The sequence below is a fragment of the Bufo bufo genome, chromosome 11 (assembly GCF_905171765.1).
Source record: "Bufo bufo chromosome 11, aBufBuf1.1, whole genome shotgun sequence".
NCBI classification, from domain to species: Eukaryota; Metazoa; Chordata; class Amphibia; order Anura; family Bufonidae; genus Bufo; species Bufo bufo.
The window spans coordinates 47,624,208-47,646,793 of NC_053399.1; the positions used below are offsets into that span (position 1 = coordinate 47,624,208).

The 22,586-nt window shown below is 41.3% G+C and overlaps 1 protein-coding gene across 2 annotated transcripts in view; it reads left to right on the plus strand.

The window, feature by feature from the left end:
* The window catches only part of CFL2 (cofilin 2), a 78,367-nt gene that overhangs the window by 44,446 nt on the left and 11,335 nt on the right, over positions 1–22,586 (plus strand). The window contains exons 1-3 of one of the 2 annotated variants that reach the window (XM_040412571.1): positions 1,383–1,420; positions 3,231–3,538; positions 11,636–11,712. In XM_040412571.1, the coding sequence (XP_040268505.1) occupies positions 3,279–3,538; positions 11,636–11,712 (337 nt within the window). In that variant the 5' untranslated portion in view covers positions 1,383–1,420; positions 3,231–3,278. Of the gene's footprint in view, positions 1–1,382; positions 1,421–3,230; positions 3,539–11,635; positions 11,713–22,586 lie in introns of those variants that run through there. The other variant, XM_040412570.1, reaches the window with a different exon arrangement.

Below are 22,586 nucleotides of genomic sequence, written 5' to 3' on the forward strand. Positions count from 1 at the left end.
CGCTAGTATGTCAGCCAATGCTAAACAAACATGATATATTACCATCAGCTGATTGACTGGAGGAGCCAGTAGATAAAGTTGTGCAAAGAAGCCAAAATAAAACTGGAGCTAGACTGTGACAGCATAAAACGTGGGCGAAAGAACAATATGAAAGTCAGAGGAGCCAGAAAAGTAAAGCTGGGAACATAGTGTCACAAACAGGCATCTACATATTTCTATTCACATTCATTTACCGGTACATGTGTGTTCCAGTTTTAGCAAATAAATGTTATTCTTTGTATAATAAAGTATAATAGATTTTGAAAAGTTATATAATTTTTAAATATACTTTCTGTATTGATCCCGCAGAGTTTTCAAGATCTCTGCTCACTCTCACTCCATGGCATCCTTTGTTGGTCACACAATGCCTAAACGGTGAAGGCGTTAAAGGGGTTTCCAGGACTTAAAATCCACTGAATAGGTCATCAATATCAGATCGATAGGGGTTTGGCACCACTGCCGATGAGCTGTTAGAAGGGTTTGCAGTGCTTGGACCTCTTCATTGTAAACCAAGCCCCTTCCAACAGCTGATTGGTGGGGGTGCCAGAAGTTGGACACCTACTGATCTAATATTGATGTCCCATCTTGAGGATGGGTTATCAACATTTAAGTGCTGTTGGTCCATTGCTCCTGGGCTCAATGGGGAATTGCATGTTAGTATTATTTAGCATTGTGTGGCAGTATTATGCTATAAATATAAATAAAAGGGAATCTGTCAGCAGATTTGTACCTATGACACTGACTGACCTGTTACATGTGCACTTGGCAGCTCAAGGCATCTGTGTTGGTCCCATGTTCACATGTGCCCGCTGAGAAAAATTATGTTTTAATATATGCAAATGAGCCTCTAGGAGCAACAGAGACGTTACCATTACACTGAAAGGCTCTTCTCTTTCTGCAACTGCTGCGCCCTCTCCACTTTGATTGACAGGGCCAGGTGATGATGTTGTCACTGCCTGGTGCTGTTAAAGTGCAGAGGGCTCGAGCAGAGCCTCTAGGGGTAACAGCAACGCCCCCGTTGCTCCTAGAAGATAATTTGCATATAATAAAACATAATTTTTCTCAGGTCCTGAGTAGAGATGTGCCTTTCTTTTGTGTATTAATGTAAGTTGGCACACAATATACAGGGGCATGATAATGAATAGAGTATAAACAAGATGGGCAGACCTGGTAGGCAAAGGAAAAAATATATGGGAAAATTCCCTGTGCTATCACCCTGCTAGACGATCAGGAGAACTGCGCTGTGTACTCAGTGTACATAGCGCAAAAATGTCTGACAATGATTTACGAATGAAAGGAGGAAAAGAATGCTCACCCAAAATGTCAAAGTCTCCCGATCAGAGCAGTGCAGAGATCTTTGGGCCTAGCCATTCAAAGAAAGGTAGGTAAATCCAGTTCTCCTTCAAAACCTCTACTACTACTACTATACTACTCTATTATAACATGGAAAAAAAATGTCTGCTTTCGCGTTTCAGAGTATATAGAGCATAAAGAGTCTTTTTTAGTAAAGCTCTTACTGAGCATTGTTAAGGAGAGTCTGTTTTTAGTCTTCTGTTCTACTGAGCGCTGAAGACGCCAGTGTGTAACATGCAGAGGCTTCCAGCCTCTTCTTTTCTCTACCCCAGTCCCTGACTATGTACTTGTGCCCTTACGATCGCAGCCCATCGCCCAAAACAGAACAGGGGCATAGCGCTCCAAAGCAGTAGTGTATTAGTAAAAAAAAAAAATTGTGATATGACATCTAGTAAATTAGTGATATGACATGCCCTACAGTGCCAGGTATTGATATTGTAATGTCAGAACCTATAAAAGGTCATCTTTAAGTACTACAAAAATGTGTCACATCCCTGTCATTACACTGTTAAAAATAAACTGAAACAACAGTTATATTTTAACTTTTTTCCATGTTATAATTAAAGGGACATACCAATTACTTATAGGAAGTCATAAAGTTTTGCAATATACATATATTTCAATTTTTGCATGCATATCTTTCTTATATCAGACATTTGACCCCATATATGCAGTAGAATGGTACAACCCATGTATCAGTCCTATATAATATATCCATGGCCTAACTGAAACATGGCATCAGTTATGTGATACTCTTCATATCATGTAATCTCTAACATTCATTAAGCAACAGTGTTACACGACATGCATGAGCTGGTCCTGCACACAGGACACATTCATGTAATAAGTAAATAAGAACAGAGTTGGAATAATTATTTTTTATTGTGGTTATTGCAGTAACTACGTTACTGTGTGTATTTACATAGCTGCCTGTCTCTAGGTGATGTTGTAAAATGGCTGCCTGTCTCTAGGTGATGCTGTCATGTTGTTAATAAAACTTAGTGTAAAAAACAAACAAACACAGTCTGTTTCAACACAGACATTGACAGACGTGATGAGATACTGCTGTAGGTTGTAATATTATATACTGTGAGACAGATTTCCTACTAAAATGCACATTGACCTACATGCACCTCCATGTGCCAAAAAATGTTCCACAATTTTGGTACTTTTTTTTGTGAAACTACGCCAACTCATAGGTAGCTTAAACATAGATTTTTTTGGCACACAGAGAAAATTCTGGCACATGGATACATTTTTGGTGCACAGATATAATTATAGTGTAAATCTGGCGCAGTTTTTATGATACTCCAAATTTACAAAGGTCAATGCACCAGAATAGTAAATTTGTCCAATATGAAGACTGTGATACATGTTCTTAGTAAATATGCCCCTGCATGTTTTGCTCCTCAATACACTACTATTCATCTGTTAGATACCTGGGGGTCACATGATGGATCACATGACTGATGCCATGTTTAGTCCTATGCAGCTCTCCTATGGATGCATTTTACAGGACTAAAATGGGCCGTACCATTTTTTTTCTTTAGGGAGAGGCTACTGCATGGATATAATAAAGCTCTGCATGCAAAATTTTAAATAAATGCATATTAAAAAAAAAATCTAAATAAATAAATGGAGTCAAGAAAACCCGAATACCCCTTTAAATAAGGCATTTTTGAGAAGTGCTGGATTTACCTACCTTTCTTTGTAGTGACTGAATTTAGTCTTCAAACAGCAGTTCCAGAGCACTTGCACGCAGGAACAATCCTGTGCACATGTAGGTTTCATTATTTAAGCAAAGAGGAAATCTAATTTTATATTTTGGTTTTAAACAGGCATCTGGCGTGACAGTAAATGATGAAGTTATCAAAGTTTTCAATCAGATGAAGGTGAGAAAAGCTCAGTCTCCTGAAGAGATAAAGAAAAGGAAGAAGGCTGTACTGTTTTGTCTGAGCCCTGATAAGAAGGAAATAATTGTGGAGGAGGCCAAGCAAATCTTGGTGGGAGACGTTGGAAACACAGTTGAGGACCCTTACAGGACCTTTGTCAATCTTCTACCACTTGACGACTGTCGATATGGACTGTATGATGCTACTTATGAGACCAAGGAGTCCAAGAAAGAGGATCTCGTCTTCATTTTCTGGTACATTCCTTAAAATGGTGTGGTAAACAACACTGCAGATGCTCCATCTTATACCTAAACAGTATAATAGCAATATTGGACGTGCTGTCTCTGTACCCTTTTTTTATTTCTTGGATGTCCTATATACTTAGACTGCCATATACCGGTTTAGATATCTTTTAGCTAAAATTAAATAGACCCAATTATTCCATCTGGGATTATATATTAATTTAGACAATATTAGTTACAGAATATCCTTTACTGACAGCAATGTCTTGTTTAACATCATTTTTATTATAAATTCAGAACTACCTTCACTGGAATAATTGGAATGCTGCGGCTTCTTCATTATCCCGGTTGACTGATGTCTTTTCAGTCGGGTCTTGTGAAACACTGCACCCACCTGTGTTTTACAATGCTGCTCACTCTCCTTTACGGTCATTACTTGTCAGTAGCACTTATGCAACACAGGTTATATTTTGGTTCACATACTGTATTACGCTTCAAATTAGTCTGCTAATACCAGGGGCTAACATTTTGATGGTGGTTACCAAGTGTTGCATAGCAGCTACAATACTAGTCCTAACTGTGAAGATTGTCCAAAGTGGAGAGACTGCTGCCGTGGAAATGAATTGGTGCAAGAAGTTACACTAGTGCCCCCATGCACGTGTAGTACATTTTTTCCCCTAAAACCAGAAAACCTCTTTAAGGATGCAGTCAAATTGGTTCTTCAGGACTCAAGTAGATCTTTTATACCCATTTTCTGAGGGCCATAACTTTTTTTTCCTTTGACATTTGTGAGACTACTATGAGGTCTATTTTCTAATAGCACTATGTTAAAAATAATAAGTTATCAAAAGTCTTTTTGATTGCTTTTGATACCTTTTATAAAAACAAAACATTTTATAAAAAAAAATTCTCAACATATTAATAGTATATTACAACAATTAGAACAATGCCCCGTTATCATTCAAAGTAACATTAACACCAAGTTATAAATAGACTATACCTTTTTTTTTTTTTTATGGTGTGATGAAAGAAAAACAGCAATTCTGCCCCTTTTACAGTGCTCAACATTGTGGCTAAATATACTGAAAGTTTAATAGCTCAGGTTACCGAATTTTTCAAAAGGTTTTGTCCGGACCCGAATGAATCAATTCTACCCAAACTAAATTTGCTCTAATTGCCCTGATTGTTAGATGTTAAATTGTTAGAAATTATTGTCCTCTAATCTCCTAAGATTCAGAATTTTTAGGAAAAGATGTTTCCTACATAGCTATGGGTAAACGTATGGTCGATGACATTAATTATTAGCGTGTTTATGAACACACCACGCAGTTGCATTGTTATGCTTTTTCATATTTCAAAGCGTCAAAAAATTGTCCCGGTTCGGGACAGGTGGTGTTTAAACACACACGGTGTTATGGAGAAAAAAACGGTGGTTTGTAGGGAGACCAAACGTCCAATAATTATGCATTAACAGAGTAAGAATGCCTGCCCAAATAACACGCCAAGAGTGCTACCACGCTGCACGGGACAAAGCCCAGAAAAAAATAATTGGAAGTGCACCACATTTGCAGACTGACGAGGGGTAAATTATCCATATAGTGGAAACCTTGCTTGTCTGGCTATGGCTAAATGCACACAATCAGGATTGCGTGCAGATTTTCCATGCAGATTTGCGTGCAGAAAATCTGCACCGTAGGTCATGTATTCTATGAGAATTTGAAATTCTCAATGTACACGATGCAGATTTTTTCCGCACGGATTTTGACCTGCGGTGCGGATTTTAAAATCTGCAGCATGTCAAGTTATTTTATTTTTCCTGACCGGATTTTCTTCATTCACTTAGTAAAATCCGCATGGGGAACATCCACACCAAATCCGCCTGTGGAAAATCCACACCGAATCCGCACGCAAATCCGCATGCAAATCCGCACCAATTGATGCGGATTGATCGCACAGATTTGCCTGCGAACACCTGCGGATTTCAGTGCGGATTCTCCGCACACGAATCCTGAACATGTACATGTACCCTAAGAGTTTCAGCACACCTCTCGGACTACACCCCAGAATTTTTTTTATTTAGACAAAGGCACGGAAGTGCACCACATTTATCACAACTAAGTGGTATGGCAGTAACTGAACTGCCAGCAACTTGGCCAGATGGGAGTTCAGTTTTCACATAAGCTAATTGCCGATTGAGAATAGTTTCCCCATAGTCACATATTCCATTATGGATGAGGAGGAGTCTGAGCAGGATTTGTTCTGATTGAGAATGCTGGCCAGTTGTATTTTCCCACAAGATCCGGTGATGCCACCTCATGTGCTGCAGTAGAGCCCTGGTACCTATGTTTGTGTTTGAATGGCCACAGCTTAGGGCTCTTTCACACTTGCGTTCTTTTCTTCCGGCATAGAGTTCCGTCGTCGGGGCTCTATGCCGGAAGAATCCTGATCAGTTTTATCCTAATGCATTCTGAATGGAGAGAAATCCGTTCAGGATGTCTTCAGTTCCGGACCGGAACGTTTTTTGGCCGGAGAAAATACCGCAGCATGCTGCGCTTTTTGCTCCAGCCGAAAATCCTGAACACTTGCCGCAAGGCCGGATCCGGAATTAATGCCCATTAAGAGGCATTAATCCGGATCCGGCCTTAAGCTAAACGTCGTTTCGGCGCGTTGCCGGATCCAACGTTTAGCTTTTTCTGAATGGTTACCATGGCTGCCAAGACGCTAAAGTCCTGGCAGCCATGGTAAAGTGCAGTGGGGAGCGGGGGAGCAGTATACTTACCGTCCGTGCGGCTCCCCGGGTGCTTCAGAGTAACGTCAGGGTGCCCCACGCGCATGGGTGACGTGATCACATGGATCACGTCATCCATGCGCATGGGGCGCTCTGACGTCATTCTGGAGCGCCCGGGGAGCCGCACGGACTGTAAGTATACTGCTCCCCCGCTCCCCACTACTACTATGGCAACCAGGACTTTAATAGTGTCCTGGGTGCCATAGTAACACTGAACGCATTTTGAAGACGGATCCGTCTTCAAATGCTTTCAGTTCACTTGCGTTTTTCCGGATCCGGCGGGCACCTCCGACAAATGGAGTACACGCCGGATCCGGACAATGCAAGTGTGAAAGAGCCCTAATTTTAATCCTGCAGGTCTTGTACACAGCTGTAGTCTCATGTGCCGACCTTGTGGAGAAAAACCACCATAAGGGAGTGGCTCAGGGTTTCTTGAACCTGTGCCCACAGTATCAGCAGCATCACCATTTTCCCAGCTGGCCACAATAAAAGCAGATCTGGCCATGCCAGTTCTTTAGGAGGTTTTGGCCGTACATTGCCTCTGCTCTTTATTGCCACCACGGCCATCACCCTTCTTCCCTGATGTCTCTTTCTCAGCACCCGAATCCGGCTTCCTGGTCCTATCAAACACACAATCATCATCACAGTCCTAGCCCTCTCTGCCACATTTATCAGACTGTGATATCTCATGGTGGTCTCCCCGATCCTCTTTCCGATTCCCTGCTCTCTATTTGTTCAGAGTGCCACAGTAGCTACCACTGCCCCTACCGCCACCACTACCATCAACACAGCTATGCATGTGGTCCCCTGCCTCCCCCGATACCTTCTCCTCATGGCAAACACTGACTGCTCTCACACAAGTCATCAATAGGGAGACTCTCTTGACTATCTGTCGGAGTGCGTGGTGGGGTTTTGTTGCCACGGTAGGAGGGTGCAGTGAAGACAAAGAGGATGCCACTTAAAGGCTTTTCTGGGGCTGTGAGGAAGAGGAACAAGAGGAATGCTGGGACCCATGGCTCCAAGGCATGGTGACAGACTTAGAAGAGAGGCTTGCTTGTGCCTCTGAATGCTGTGTAAAATAATTTTCTGTCAGACACTGCATACACCCATACACCCTCATTAACAGCTCAATACGGAATGATGCTCTGCACAGACATCTCCCTGTCTGCTGTCCCAATGATTGGCTTAATCAGCCTGTTACACTAGAAGAGATGCTGGCTTGTGACTCTGTATACTGTCTAAGATCGTTTTCTGTCAGACATTATTCCCTCCTACAACACTAATATAGTGATGCAGGAAAAGGCTGGCGTAAGATTTGACTACTGTGTGTACAAAAATCTAGTTTCAGAAAATACCTTTCTGTACTGTAAAACACACATTGCAAACACTATCCCTGTTGCACTAGAAGAGATGCTTGCCTGTGTCTATGTATACTGTGTAATTTGTTTTTGTCAGACACTGGGGTTCATCCACCCTCATTAACAGATCAACATAGATTGACGTTCTGCTCGCTCTGCTCGGGCATTTCCAGGCCTGCTGCTCCAATGATTGGCTGATTCAGGCTGTCTGCCTGAGAGCCAATCAGGGAAGCTTTTCCTCCCACTTCCTCCCAGGGTCATGTGAGCATCCTTCTTCTTCCTCCCTCGTGGTTTTATCTGCCAACAATGCTGTAAAATGGATTTTTGCAAAGCGAACCTGAAAAGCTTTGGGTTCGTTTGGTGGAAGAATTTATTGCGAAATTCAGAACAAATCGATTAGCTCATCCTTATTATATTTATTTCTATCCTAGTTTAAAAGCTCCTTCAGTCATTTAACCATTCGTTCCTTCAGCACAGCTGCACCCTCCCTATTAAGTAGCAGCCTGTCCCTACTGTAGAGCCTGTAGCCGACAGACGTAAGCCTAGTTCTCCATTAACCCAAGCCCTTATTTTCTTGCACCAGCTTTTGAACAACTTATTTAGCTCCGGCAATCTTTCTAGTGACACTAGTGGCATTTGTTAATATTTCTGAGAACACTACATTAAAAGTCCTGGCGACTTGAGGTCTCTACTATGACCACATTTATTTCTCCTACATCTTACTCCTACAGGAAGTTTTGTATGCGGCTATGTGGGGTGCCGCCTACCCCATATTGCCGCGCTACTGCTGCCTCTACCTTCTTTTTCCGACCAGAAGAGGAGGACTGAGCACTCAGCAGCAGGGCGAGGTAACATGCAGGCGGCGGCGCCATCTTAGAGGCTAGAGTGAGTCTTTAATGAGTGTGATGTTTTTCTTCTCCCTTCAGCTCAGTGTAAATGTATGAGGAGTGTCAGGCTGTCGCCTTAGCATTAGCAATAAGAGTTAGAATGCACTCAGCAGCACTACACCGGACGCATTGTTTCTCCCTGCTACCACTAGAATGATTGCCCCCTCATTGTATATAGTGATATGGGCTATGATGGTATAACCTGGGCATCTCCTCTCCTGTACAAAATTATATATGTACAGTCAGGTCCATAAATATTGGGACATCGACACAATTCTAACATTTTTGGCTCTATACACCACCACAATGGATTTGAAATGAAACGAAGAAGATGTGCTTTAACTGCAGACTGACAGCTTTAATTTGAGGGTATTTACATCCAAATCAGGTGAACGGTGCAGGAATTACAACAGTTTGCATATGTGCCTCCCACTTGTTAAGGGACCAAAAGTAATGGGGCATAATAATAATCATACTTTCACTTTTTAATACTTGGTTGCAAATCCTTTGCAGTCAATTACAGGCTGAAGTCTGGAACGCATAGACATCACCAGACGCTGGGTTTCATCCCTGGTGATGCTCTGCCAGGCCTCTACTGCAACTGTCTTCAGTTCCTGCTGGTTCTTGGGGCATTTTCCCTTCAGTTTTGTCTTCAGCAAGTGAAAAGCATGCTCCATCGGATTCAGGTCAGGTGATTGACAAGATTGACAAGAATAGGATATGTTCTATTTTTTTTCGGGAACGGAATTGCGGACCCGGAAGTGCGGGTCCGCAATTCTGTGTCCGGACAGCACATCGTGCTGCCCCATAGAAATGAATGGGTCCGCAATTCCGTTCCGCAAAATGCGGAAAGAAATTGCGGACGTGGGAAAGAAGTGGAATGTTATGCAATGACCAAGTCAATCACCTGACCTGAATCCGATTGAGCATGCATTTCACTTGCTGAAGACAAAACTGAAGGGAAAATACCCCAAGAACAAGCAGGAACTGAAGACAGTTGCAGTAGAGGCCTGGCAGAGCATCACCAGGGATGAAACCCAGCGTCTGGTGATGTCTATGCGTTCCAGACTTCAGGCTGTAATTAACTGCAAAGGATTTGCAACCAAGTATTAAAAAGTGAAAGTATGATTATTATTATGCCCCATTACTTTTGGTCCCTTAACAAGTGGGAGGCACATATGCAAACTCTTGTAATTCCTGCACCGTTCACCTGATTTGGATGTAAACACCCTCAAATTAAAGCTGACAGTCTGCAGGTAAAGCACATCTTGTTTGTTTTATTTCAAATCCATTGTGGTGGTGTATAGAGCCAAAAAATTTAGAATTGTGTCAATGTACCAATATTTATGGACCTGACTTGTATAGCTGGTATAAGTTATACATCTTGTAGTTATATGGACCATGATGTTGGTATAACCTGGGTATTCGCCTGTATTATACAGGAGACGCCGACTTGCCCAGGTTTTACCAACATGGTTCATATCACTATATACAAGAAGATGTATAACTTAACAGATCAGCTGTACATATATATTTGTATATAGGAGATACTGAGGTTATACCATCATGGTGCATATTACTATATACAATAAGATGTATAACATACCAGCTGTACATATATAATTATATACAGGAGATACCCAGGTTATACCAGCATGGTCCATATCACTATATACAAGAAGATGTATAACTTATACCAGCTGTACATATATAATTACATACAGGAGATACCCAGGTTATGCCAGCATGGTCCTTATCACTATATACAAGAAGACATATCACTATATACAAGAAGATATATAACTTATACTAGCTGTACATATATAATTATATACGACGATTGATTGTCCTATCGCCCACCTTTGACTAAGCATTGCCCATCTGTAAGCCGACCCCGCTCAGCAGCTGCCAAGGCTTAGAGGGAATACCGGCCCCAGCCAGTGTTTGTGCAGTGAGGTCTACACCTCTCTCCAGATTTGAGTGCTGGCTTTGAGTGTTGCAAGCAGCACAAACCTGGGTTTTCCAAATATGCAACATGCTTGTATCTAGTGCATATTAATTCACCCTCAAATGCTGTTCAAGGCATGCATGCATTGCACAGGACACACACTTAGTAGCGTTGTCCATGGAGCACATGTTTAATTAGGTATGAATAGTAAGAATAAAAATACAGAATAAATATGAATTTCAATTTAAACCCTTTATTTCGGGAACTTGTTATAAAACAAGGAAAATCTACTAAACCTTGGTCTCTATGTCTTTGTGTTTAACTATGGCGCAGTGTTAAACTATGCACTTACCTGTCTTTTACTCTACTCTTGCACACATACCACACTCAGCAAACCCCGCTTGCAGTCTCTGTGGCTTGGGACTGGAGTACAGTGCTTGGCAATTTCCGTCAGGCCCATACAGATAAATAGAGCGGCACTACACATGCTTGACCTGCCGCTCCATTCATTTCAGGGGGTCCCACAGGGTCTCCAATATCGTGATTGTGGGGCTCCAGGCCTTCAGAGCCACACTGACCTAATGGATTTCCTCTAACCTGTGGATACGAGATAACTTGAAATAACCAGACTATACCGTTAACTTATAGGAGCTTGATCACATACTACTTATTTCTATTTCTGTATTGCAGTGTATTATGTCTGTCATGCATCCTATTAGGCTATACCTCTGAAGGCAGATCTAGGGGCCATGGTTAGGCCCCTTATTGCCACTGCAAAACATTGGCACACTCTCTCCCTCTGTCAAACCATTTTGATGTCACCATCAGCAGTGAGGTTAAATGGCCAAGATTGGAGCTAACAGAATACTATATAGCCATCACATTCAAGTGATGAGACGGGCACAGTTCCTGTGCCCAAACCAACACTTCAACATGTATACTGTTGTACGATTTTTGGGGTATGACCCTCTTACCATGGTATAATAGTGCGTCATTGGGTGGGAAGAGGCTAATTAAGAAAATAAACAGTATGCTAATATACCTATTACCTCACTGTTCGTGTTTCTATGTAATACAGTGAATTATTTTTTGTAACACCTGGCTTTTGGTTTTTATGTTATTTTCTAGGGCACCTGACAATGCACCTCTAAAAAGCAAGATGATTTATGCCAGTTCAAAAGATGCAATTAAGAAGAAGTTCACAGGTGTGTACTATAGTACTTCCTATATGTTCTCTTTTTGTTACTAAAGTAGGCTATAATACTGTTTGTCCATCTAACCAAGCAAGTTTTTTTTTCCAGGATACAAATAGTAACATAAGATCAGTCTTAAAGTGGTTGTTAGGACTTAAATATTGATGACCTATCCTCAGGATAGATCATCCACATCAGATTTGGCGGTGGGGGTCTTCAGTGTATACCAGGTAGAGCACTACATACAGTATATTATGAAGTATGATATTGAACTGGATTGGGCTGCAGAAAGGCCATGTGACGGGTGGACAAGATGTCGCACAAGATTGACACCTCGACTCCGTTCCACTTCTGATTAGATATTGATTCTGAAGACAAATTCATCAATATTTAAAGCGGTTGGCCACTTTCTGTTTTTTTTTCACCAATTTGTTTGTGAGATTATTATATGACACTTACTAATATAGCCTGTGTTGAAATTCTGCACCATTTTATAAGGTATGCCTCCATATTTAGTCTTTTGTGCTGTCCACACAGAGGTCCTGCCCATAAGATGGCCACTGATGGAGGGTCATGTGACCAGGCAAATCACCTCCATATGATGCCTCCTCTATTCAAATACACTGCACCTGCCATCTGTACTATTTCTGTTGGGAGTTTAGTGCAGGTGCAGTGTTTCTGAATGGAGGATAGTATAGTGAATTGAATGGTACTCCTCTAGTGAAAAGGAGTATTTTATTTTGTTTAATCCATCCTTAAAAATAATTTTTAGCCACTGGCCAACGTTTTCGGATCCTGCATCCAATATGCTAAAATTAACTAAGGCCGTGAACAAGGTCTAGGTTAGACCGAAACGTTGGCCTGTGGCTAAAAATAATTTTTCAGGATAGATTAAACAAAATAAAATACAAGAAGTTTATGCAACATAACTATTGAATGGAGGAGACATGATATAGAGGTGATTTGCCTGGTCACATGACCCTCCATCAGCACAAATACATTAGTCAACAGTAACCAGAAAGTGGCCAACCTCTTTAAGCCCCAGAAAACCCCTTAAAATAGCTTTAGTGCCTTTAGTGTGAAGATGGCTAAATCCACTGGATGCTCGATATACCAAATGCCCAAACTCAAACATATCATTGGGATTCAATGTTTATTGCCAGGTGGAGTATGTAGAATCAGTGGCGTAGCGTGGGTTGCCAGCACCCGGGGCAAGTCATGTATTGCACCCCCCCAACCTGTGGACATGCCCCTTTTTACAGATAATGTAGTAGTCCTATGTAACACCACAGATAACAGTGATAACTCTCTGAGTACAGATAATGTTGTAGATGGGTGTGAAGCCCCAAAATTCAGAACACGCACAGTGTGACCTGAAGTCTGGGACCAGGATGCGGCAGGGTGGGCCAAATTCTTAATCCACCCCCCCCCCAACCCTACATTACATACTTGACTACAAAATATACAGCACCACATATCTCATGCAAAAGTACAGCACTACATACCTCATCCATCCAGTGACATCTCCTGTGATGTAGACTTTCCTCAACGTCTTCATTCAAAGATAGGACCGTCATGATACCTTCTTTCAGCCGCGTCTCGTCTCTGCAGAGTTTTTTTATTATTATTATTATTATTATTATTATATATAATGGCCCCTCTGTATTATTATAATATACACTGCTCAAAAAAATAAAGGGAACACTTAAACAACACAATGTAACTCCAAGTCAATCACACTTCTGTGAAATCAAACTGTCCACTTAGGAAGCAACACTGAGTGACAATCAATTTCACATGCTGTTGTGCAAATGGGATAGACAACAGGTGGAAATTATAGGCAATTAGCAAGACACCCCCAATAAAGGAGTGGTTCTGCAGGTGATAGCCACAGACCACTTCTCAGTTCCTATGCTTCCTGGCTGATGTTTTGGTCACTTTTGAATGCTGGCGGTGCCTTGACTCTAGTGGTAGCATGAGACGGAGTCTACAACCCACACAAGTGGCTCAGGTAGTGCAGCTTATCCAGGATGGCACATCAATGCGAGCTGTGGCAAGAAGGTTTGCTGTGTCTGTCAGCGTAGTGTCCAGAGCATGGAGGCGCTACCAGGAGACAGGCCAGTACATCAGGAGACGTGGAGGAGGCCGTAGGAGGGCAACAACCCAGCAGCAGGACCGCTACCTCCGCCTTTGTGCAAGAAGGAACAGGAGGAGCACTGCCAGAGCCCTGCAAAATGACCTCCAGCAGGCCACAAATGTGCATGTGTCTGCTCAAACGGTCAGAAACAGACTCCATGAGGGTGATATGAGGGCCCGACGTCCACAGGTGGGGGTTGTGCTTACAGCCCAACACCGTGCAGGACGTTTGGCATTTGCCAGAGAACACCAAGATTGGCAAATTCGTCACTGGCGCCCTGTGCTCTTCACAGATGAAAGCAGGTTCACACTGAGCACATGTGACAGACGTGAGTCTGGAGACGCCGTGGAGAACGTTCTGCTGCCTGCAACATCCTCCAGCATGACCGGTTTGGCATTGGGTCATGGTGATGGTGTGGGGTGGCATTTCTTTGGAGGGCCGCACAGCCCTCCATGTGCTCGCCAGAGGTAGCCTGACTGCCATTAGGTACCGAGATGAGCTCCTCAGACCCCTTGTGAGACTATATGCTGGTGCGGTTGGCCCTGGGTTCCTCCTAATGCAAGACAATGCTAGACCTCATGTGGCTGGAGTGTCAGCAGTTCCTGCAAGACGAAGGCATTGATGCTATGGACTGGCCCGCCCGTTCCCCAGAACTGAATCCAATTGAGCACATCTCGGACATCATGTCTCGCTCTATCCACCAACGTCAAGTTGCACCACAGACTGTCCAGGAGTTGGTAGATGCTTTAGTCCAGGTCTGGGAGGAGATCCCTCAGGAGACTGTCCGCCACCTCATCAGGAGCATGCACAGGCGTTGTAGGGAGGTCATACAGGCACGTGGAGGCCACACACACTACTGAGCCTCATTTTGACTTGTTTTAAGGACATTACATCAAAGTTGGATCAGCCTGTAGTGTGTTTTTCCACTTTAATTTTTAATGTGACTCCAAATCCAGACCTCCATGGGTTGAAAAATTTGATTTCCATTCTTTTATTTTTGTGTGATTTTGTTGTCAGCACATTCAACTATGTAAAGAACAAAGTATTTCAGAAGAATATCTAATTAACTCAGATCTAGGATGTGTCATTTTTGTGTTCCCTTTATTTTTTTCAGCAGTGTATAATCTTTTTATATACAGTACAGACCAAAAGTTTGGACACACCTTCTCATTCAAAGAGTTTTCTTTATTTTCATGACTATGAAAATTGTAGATTCACACTGAAGGCATCAAAACTATGAATTAACACATGTGGAATTATATACATAACAAACAAGGGTGAAACAACTGAAAATATGTCATATTCTAGGTTCTTCAAAGTAGCCACCTTTTGCTTTGATTACTGCTTTGCACACTCTTGGCATTCTCTTGATGAGCTTCAAGAGGTAGTCCCCTGAAATGGTTTTCACTTCACAGGTGTGCCCTGTCAGGTTTAATAAGTGGGATTTCTTGCCTTATAAATGGGGTTGGGACCATCAGTTGCTTTGAGGAGAAGTCAGGTGGATACACAGCTGATAGTCCTACTGAATAGACTGTTAGAATTTGTATTATGGCAAGAAAAATGAAGCTAAGTAAAGAAAAATGAGTGGCCATCATTACTTTAAGAAATGAAGGTCAGTCAGTCAGCCGAAAAATTGGGAAAACTTTGAAAGTAAGGGCTATTTGACCATGAAGGAGAGTGATGAGGTGCTGCGCCAGATGACCTGGCCTCCACAGTCACCGGACCTGAACCAAATCGAGATGGTTTGGGGTGAGCTGGACCGCAGAGTGAAGGCAAAAGGGCCAACAAGTGCTAAGCATCTCTGGGAACTCCTTCAAGACTGTTGGAAGACCATTTCAGGGGACTACCTCTTGAAGCTCATCAAGAGAATGCCAAGAGTGTGCAAAGCAGTAATCAAAGCAAAAGGTAGCTACTTTGAAGAACCTAGAATATGACATATTTTCAGTTGTTCTTTCACACTTGTTTGTTATGTATATAATTCCACATGTGTTAATTCATAGTTTTGATGCCTTCATAGTCATGAAAATAAAGAAAACTCTTTGAATGAGAAGGTGTGTCCAAACTTTTGGTCTGTACTGTACATCTATCTGGTATAGACTGTATATAGACACCAATTGTATGTATCTGTCTAGACAAAGGAATTAACTGCCTTATCATGATTGATTCCATATGCTAAGCTATGGAGACACCTAGGTTCTGGTTACCACAGTTGGCATATTCTGATTGGTTCATTTGAAACCCCTATTGTAAAATATAAATACTCAGGGCTTTTCCTATAAATTAAAAAACTCTTCTAGAGGGAAGGCAGCAGAGGTATTTCACATGTTCAGTGTCTATGTCCTTTTTATGACCGGTCATACACTCTTACCCTTGGAGGGAACATTATAATTTGGAGCATCACAATTGGTTAGATTCCACCTTAGGAATCATAGAAAAAAATTACCATAACACGTGTCAAATTTATTAAGAGGCCTGCTCCTCTTGATAAATGTGGTACATTTAGCATTTCGTATTAAAACTGGCATATGATATAGCAGCCTTAATAAATCCATCCTCCCATCTGGGATTATAGGCTAAGGGTCCCTAAATACATGATTGTTGCACTGGTGTTTTTTACCAGTTAAAAACGGCAGAAATAATCACAGACATTTTTTGCCATGTTTACAGTATTTGGGAGTTTTTGCAAGCAGTGTGTTTGCCTACTAGCTACCACCTGGAGCTGCTGTTTTTACTACAAAAATGTATGTACAAAAATGCCACTAAAAACACAAAAGTGGGGGAAAAAAGTCAGCAAAAAGTATGTGTTAAAGCACCCTAAAGGTGGTTTCACACACAGCCTTTTGGGGCCAAAGCCTTAAAGGGAATGTTTCACCAGAAAATAACCAATTGTTTAAATCATGTTTTTATGTTAAACACATTTTTAAAGATTTTTTGATATTGTTGTTTTTAATTTTCCATGTCAATATCTATATATAAAAAAATATTAAAAAAACATAAAATACTGCAGTTTTCACACTGAGCCTAATAATAGGCACCACTTCTTTATCAATACAGATCACTTTACTGCAGTTACCTACTTATCTGTCATTTTAATCCTGCCTGTAATTATATCACCTCTGTGTATAGATAAGACAGGATCCACCATTCACAATAGGTGATTGTCAAAGCTTATCTATTCTTTCCTTGTAGAATGACCTCTGCACAGGTCACAGAGCATGCCTAGAAAACTCTCCAAATGAGGTCCCCTCCTGACCTCTGTGTTTATGGCACAAGTGGCTGCCGTAAAGCAATTGTCTTTATGCTTTATAAATTGTGTTAAAGGGGTTGTCCAGGTTATTTTTTTTTTGTTCTTTGTATATTTCTAACTAAGCAAATGTAAAGCGTTTTTAATTCACTTATTCCATCTACAGTGGCCCGGTTCTCCTAGTTAGCTGAATGTTACATGACCTGTGGTGTAAGCTCCTTTCCCTGCTTTGATGATGTTCTGTGCACAAGCCTGGGCTGCTAGAGGGATCAGGTCTGCCTCTATGCACGGAACGTCACCTTGAAAGCTGTGCTGTTGGAGCAACAAGCCACACCCCCTGCACTGCCTGGTCTGTTGGCTGAGCTGTCTGCTCTGTGTCTCCCCTCCTACTGGATTCTTCAGCAAAGTTTAACCCCTTCTACTATAAGCAGCACAGACTCAGGGCTGGAGGCTCTACCTAAGGTACTGAGCAGCTGCAGGGTTTCCTTTTCTCCAGGCAGTGAAGAGACAAAGGCTGTGCACAAGATCTTCCCTCCCTCCTCACCCTGCAAACACAGAGCTGGAGACTGGAGGAGTTCTTTCCTCTGTACTCTTTTGCTGGCTGTGAGAAAGTGGCTACAGAGCATTGCACAGGAATAGGTAGGGGGAAGATCATGTGTGTATCAGCAATGTCATTGTACTGTACAGCTGGGACTTGTAGTCCCACACATACAACATGAGCATCCCAGCAGTCAGACTGCAGACAGGGCAGCACTTGTATTCACTCCCTTTGCAGAGCAGGGGGAGAGGAAAGACAGTCTTTGTTCACAACCACAAATATTCATGAGGAAAACCTCAGAAATGGTTGTTACACACCCCAACAGCTCTGCAACTGCATGTCAACAAAGGAACAGAACTAGGGAAATGAGCAAATATACATTTTTTTGCCTAAAACTTGCTTAACTTATGTAACAGATTTACAGTGCTTTACTTTTTCTTTTTACATAACTCGTACAACCTCTTTAAGAACAGCTCAGGTAAGATGGGCGACCCCATAATAATTTTGGTTGGTTCCTTATATATGACCACATGTCCGCAAAAAAAAAACGGAACAGACAAGGAAAGAAAATACATTTGTGTGCATAAGGCCTAAATAACAAATAGAAAAAAAAAATTCTTACCCATTTTAAAATCTTCATTGCAATTGCATCTTATACTGCACAAAATAAACCATTGAATCTGAAAAAAAGTAGAGGAACAAGATAAATTCGAAAAAAATAAAACAAAACTGTGAATTTAAATTGTCAACCAAGTAAGAAAAAAATTGCTGTTTGGCCAGGTTCACGTACAAGTTGACAATGGCATTTTTTTAAGTTCTAACATAGATTTTACATACATTACATGCAAGGATAGGACTGATGTATTGGGCTGGCCGTAATGCACATGGCTGGTATCTGTGTTTTGCGGGTTCCGCAATTTGCGGACCAGAAAACAACAATGGTCGTGTGCATGAGCCCTTAAACAAGGAATATTGTGAAATATGATCATGTTTGCGGTGACAAATGGACTTGCAGCATAACACTCACTGTATGTATGCATTCAGTAGCATTTTCTGGTCAACCTATCATATTGACCAAATTATGCATTTCTGCCATAACTGTTTGCTTACAACGAGTTCTGCATGAGGTTTACAACAGCTTCCCTTTTAAAAGCAAACAAAATGTGATTGAAATAAAGTTTAAACAAGAAACAATAACTTTTGCCGTTACAGTATGTCTTCATAAAATTTTACTCATATTTTACATCTCATTTGCAACACATAAAATACAATAATTCTAAATCAATGATGCAAAATTTGTCCGTCACTCCACAAAGTGGAGTTGTCTTCAAGATTTCTCCTCATTCCAAAAAAGGTCAATGGCTGGGAAAAGGAATTTAGTTTGACAGCGAAAGTACATTTTTTCCAAAATATTTACCATGCCTAATAAGTTGAAAAGCTTATTGAACTTTTGAAAATGTAATCCACTGAATAATACTCATGAGGCCAATAGTATGTTTACTGAGTTGAATCTACCAATTTTTAGCTGGAACTCAAAAATTGTGAATGGATAACCCTGGTACCACTTACCTTTTATTTTTACTGCTGGGCCATCAAATGTTTTTAAAAACTCTTCACTAATTGCACTTTGTGGAATACTGACGCTTTACCTTCATTACTAGATTATTCAAACATTTTTTTAGATATTAGAAACTTTTAATTTTGGACTTAATCTATTTCATTAAATATTTTTATTTTTGGTGCCTTGGTGGTTTTCTCTCAGTACAATAAAGGAGGCAAAGCCAGTGAGATTGGAATAATATACAGTCGTGGCCAAAAGTTTTGAGAAAGACACAAATATTAGTTTTCACAAAGTTTGCTGCTAAACTGCTTTTAGATCTTTGTTTCAGTTGTTTCTGTGATGTAGTGAAATATAATTACACGCACTTCATACGTTTAAAAGGCTTTTATCGACAATTACATGACATTTATGCAAAGAGTCAGTATTTGCAGTGTTGGCCCTTCTTTTTCAGGACCTCTGCAATTCGACTGGGCATGCTCTCAATCAACTTCTGGGCCAATTCCTGACTGATAGCATTAGCAACCCATTCTTTCATAATCACTTCTTGGAGTTTGTCAGAATTAGTGGGTTTTTGTTTGTCCAGCCGCCTCTTGAGGATTGACCACAAGTTCTCAATGGGATTAAGATCTGGGGAGTTTCCAGGCCATGGACCTAAAATGTCAACGTTTTGGTCCCCGAGCCACTTAGTTATCACTTTTGCCTTATGGCACGGTGCTCCATCGTGCTGGAAAATGCATTGTTCTTCACCAAACTGTTGTTGGATTGTTGGAAGAAGTTGCTGTTGGAGGGTGTTTTGGTACCATTCTTTATTCATGGCTGTGTTTTTGGGCAAAATTGTGAGTGAGCCCACTCCCTTGGATGAGAAGCAACCCCACACATGAATGGTCTCAGGATGCTTTACTGTTGGCATGACACAGGACTGATGGTAGCGCTCACCTTTTCTTCTCCGGACAAGCCTTTTTCCAGAGGCCCCAAACAATCGGAAAGAGGCTTCATCGAAGAATATGACTTTGCCCCAGTCCTCAGCAGTCCATTCACCAAACTTTCTGCAGAAGATCAATCTGTCCCTGATGTTTTTTTTTTTAGAGAAGTGGCTTCTTTGCTGCCCTTCTTGACACCAGGCCATCTTCCAAAAGTCTTCGCCTCACTGTGCGTGCAGATGCGCTCACACCTGCCTGCTGCCATTCCTGAGCAAGCTCTGCACTGGTGGCACTCCGATCCCGCAGCTGAATCCTCTTTAGGAGACGATCCTGGCGCTTGCTGGACTTTCTTGGACGCCCTGAAGCCTTCTTAACAAGAATTGAACCTCTTTCCTTGAAGTTCTTGATGATCCTATAAATTGTTGATTGAGGTGCAATCTTAGTAGCCACAATATCCTTGCCTGTGAAGCCATTTTTATGAAACGCAATGATGGCTGCACGCGTTTCTTTGCAGGTCACCATGGTTAACAATGGAAGAACAATGATTTCAAGCATCACCCTCCTTTTAACATGTCAAGTCTGGCATTTTAACCCAATCAGCCTGACATAATGATCTCCAGCCTTGTGCTCGTCAATATTCTTACCTGAGTTAACAAGACAATTACTGAAATGATCTCAGCAGGTCCTTTAATGACAGCAATGAAAGTGGAAAGTTTTTTTTAGGATTAAGTTAATTTTCATGGCAAAGAAGGACTATGCAATTCATCTGATCACTCTTCATAACATTCTGGAGTATATGCAAATTGCTATTATAAAAACTTAAGCAGCAACTTTTCCAATTTCCAATATTTATGTAATTCTCAAAACTTTTGGCCACGACTGTAGATTCATATCTTCGAGGACATAATCTTCATCCTTACAGTCTTGAGCCTGAACAAGGTATTTTTCCATCTCACAAGACCGTTATTGGTAAAAGTGGCAGTCCTTAAAGGGGTTCTCCGGTAATTTAGAAAATGAAAATACTTAAATATTACTTTATTATAAATATATTCTCAAACACCTTTAATTTTTTATAATAGCTAGTTTTGTCTAGGGAGCAATCATCAGGGGAAACAAAATGACTGCTGTCCCATTAGGTCACACAAAACCTGTCCTGATCACACATGAGGACAAGTTACTTTCCAACACTGAGGTAAAGAGCTGCCTCCTCTTCCTCCTCTGTACTTGTCAGGGATTATGATCCTGAATACAGATGATAAGAACTTTAGCTGAATCTCTAGGGAATTTAGTTAATGAGGAGACAAAGTACAGAGAGGACGGATAAGACAGGCTGTGGTAATGTGGTAATGGAGACTGTAAACAAGTGCTGCTGCTCATTAGCCTCATCTCACCCTCCTCTCATGTCTCCTCATAATCTCCATTGCCACAGAGATTCACCTGTATTCAGGATCATGATTTCTGACAAGCAGAGCACAGAGGAGGATGAGGCAGCACTATGGCTCATTGTGGTGAAGTGACTTGTCCTCCTGTGTGATTAGGACAGGTTTTGTGTGCACTAAAAGGACGGCGGCCATTTTATTTCTCCTAATAGTTGCTCCCTAGACAAAACAAGCCATTCTAAATAATGAAAGGTATTTGTGAATATATGTATTATATAAAAGTATTTTAGTATTTTAGTTTTTTTAATTCCTGGAGAACCCATTTAACCACTTCTAGACCAGGCCATTTCCCCCTTCCTGACCTGGCCTAATTTTGCAAATCTGACATGTGTCACTTTATGTGGTAAAAACTTTGGAATGCTTTTACTTATCCAAGCCATTCAGAGATTGTTTTCTTGTGACACATTGTACATAATGTTAATGGTAAATTTAAGTCAATATATTTGACTTTTATTTATAAAAAAATCCAAAAGTTAATGAAAATTTGAAACAATTCACTGTTTTCTAAATTTGAATATCTCTGCTTTTGAGACAGATAGTGACACATATAAAATACTCATTAATTAACCACCTCCCGTCTGCCCATTGACTATAAACGTCCGGGAGGTGGATCTCTATTTCTGAAAGCACGTTCTAAAAACGTCCTGCAGCTTTCCTCCCTGTGCTCCGCCCCTGTACATAGAAACTCAGTGACTGAGCTCCCTCCTGACAGCCAAGAATATGAAGCTTTACCGTGAGACCTTTTTTCCTGGTCTCCGGACTTTTGATCGCTTTGACAAGCAGTCAGAGCGATCACAAATGCTTGTACCATCTCCCTATCATTACTGCCGGTCAGAGAGGGAGATTGGTATTTAAACTAGGCATCGTGATCGCAATGCTAAACTGTAAGCCCTGGAGACCGATCAGCATAGTCTCCGGGGCATGTGAGCAGGGCCGTACTGGAGGATAAAAACCACCCCTGGAAAAAGTTGCATACCAGCCCCACAGCATTGCGTCATTATTTACTTGTTTATAATGGGAGAAAGCATTCATTTTAAAACACGTGTG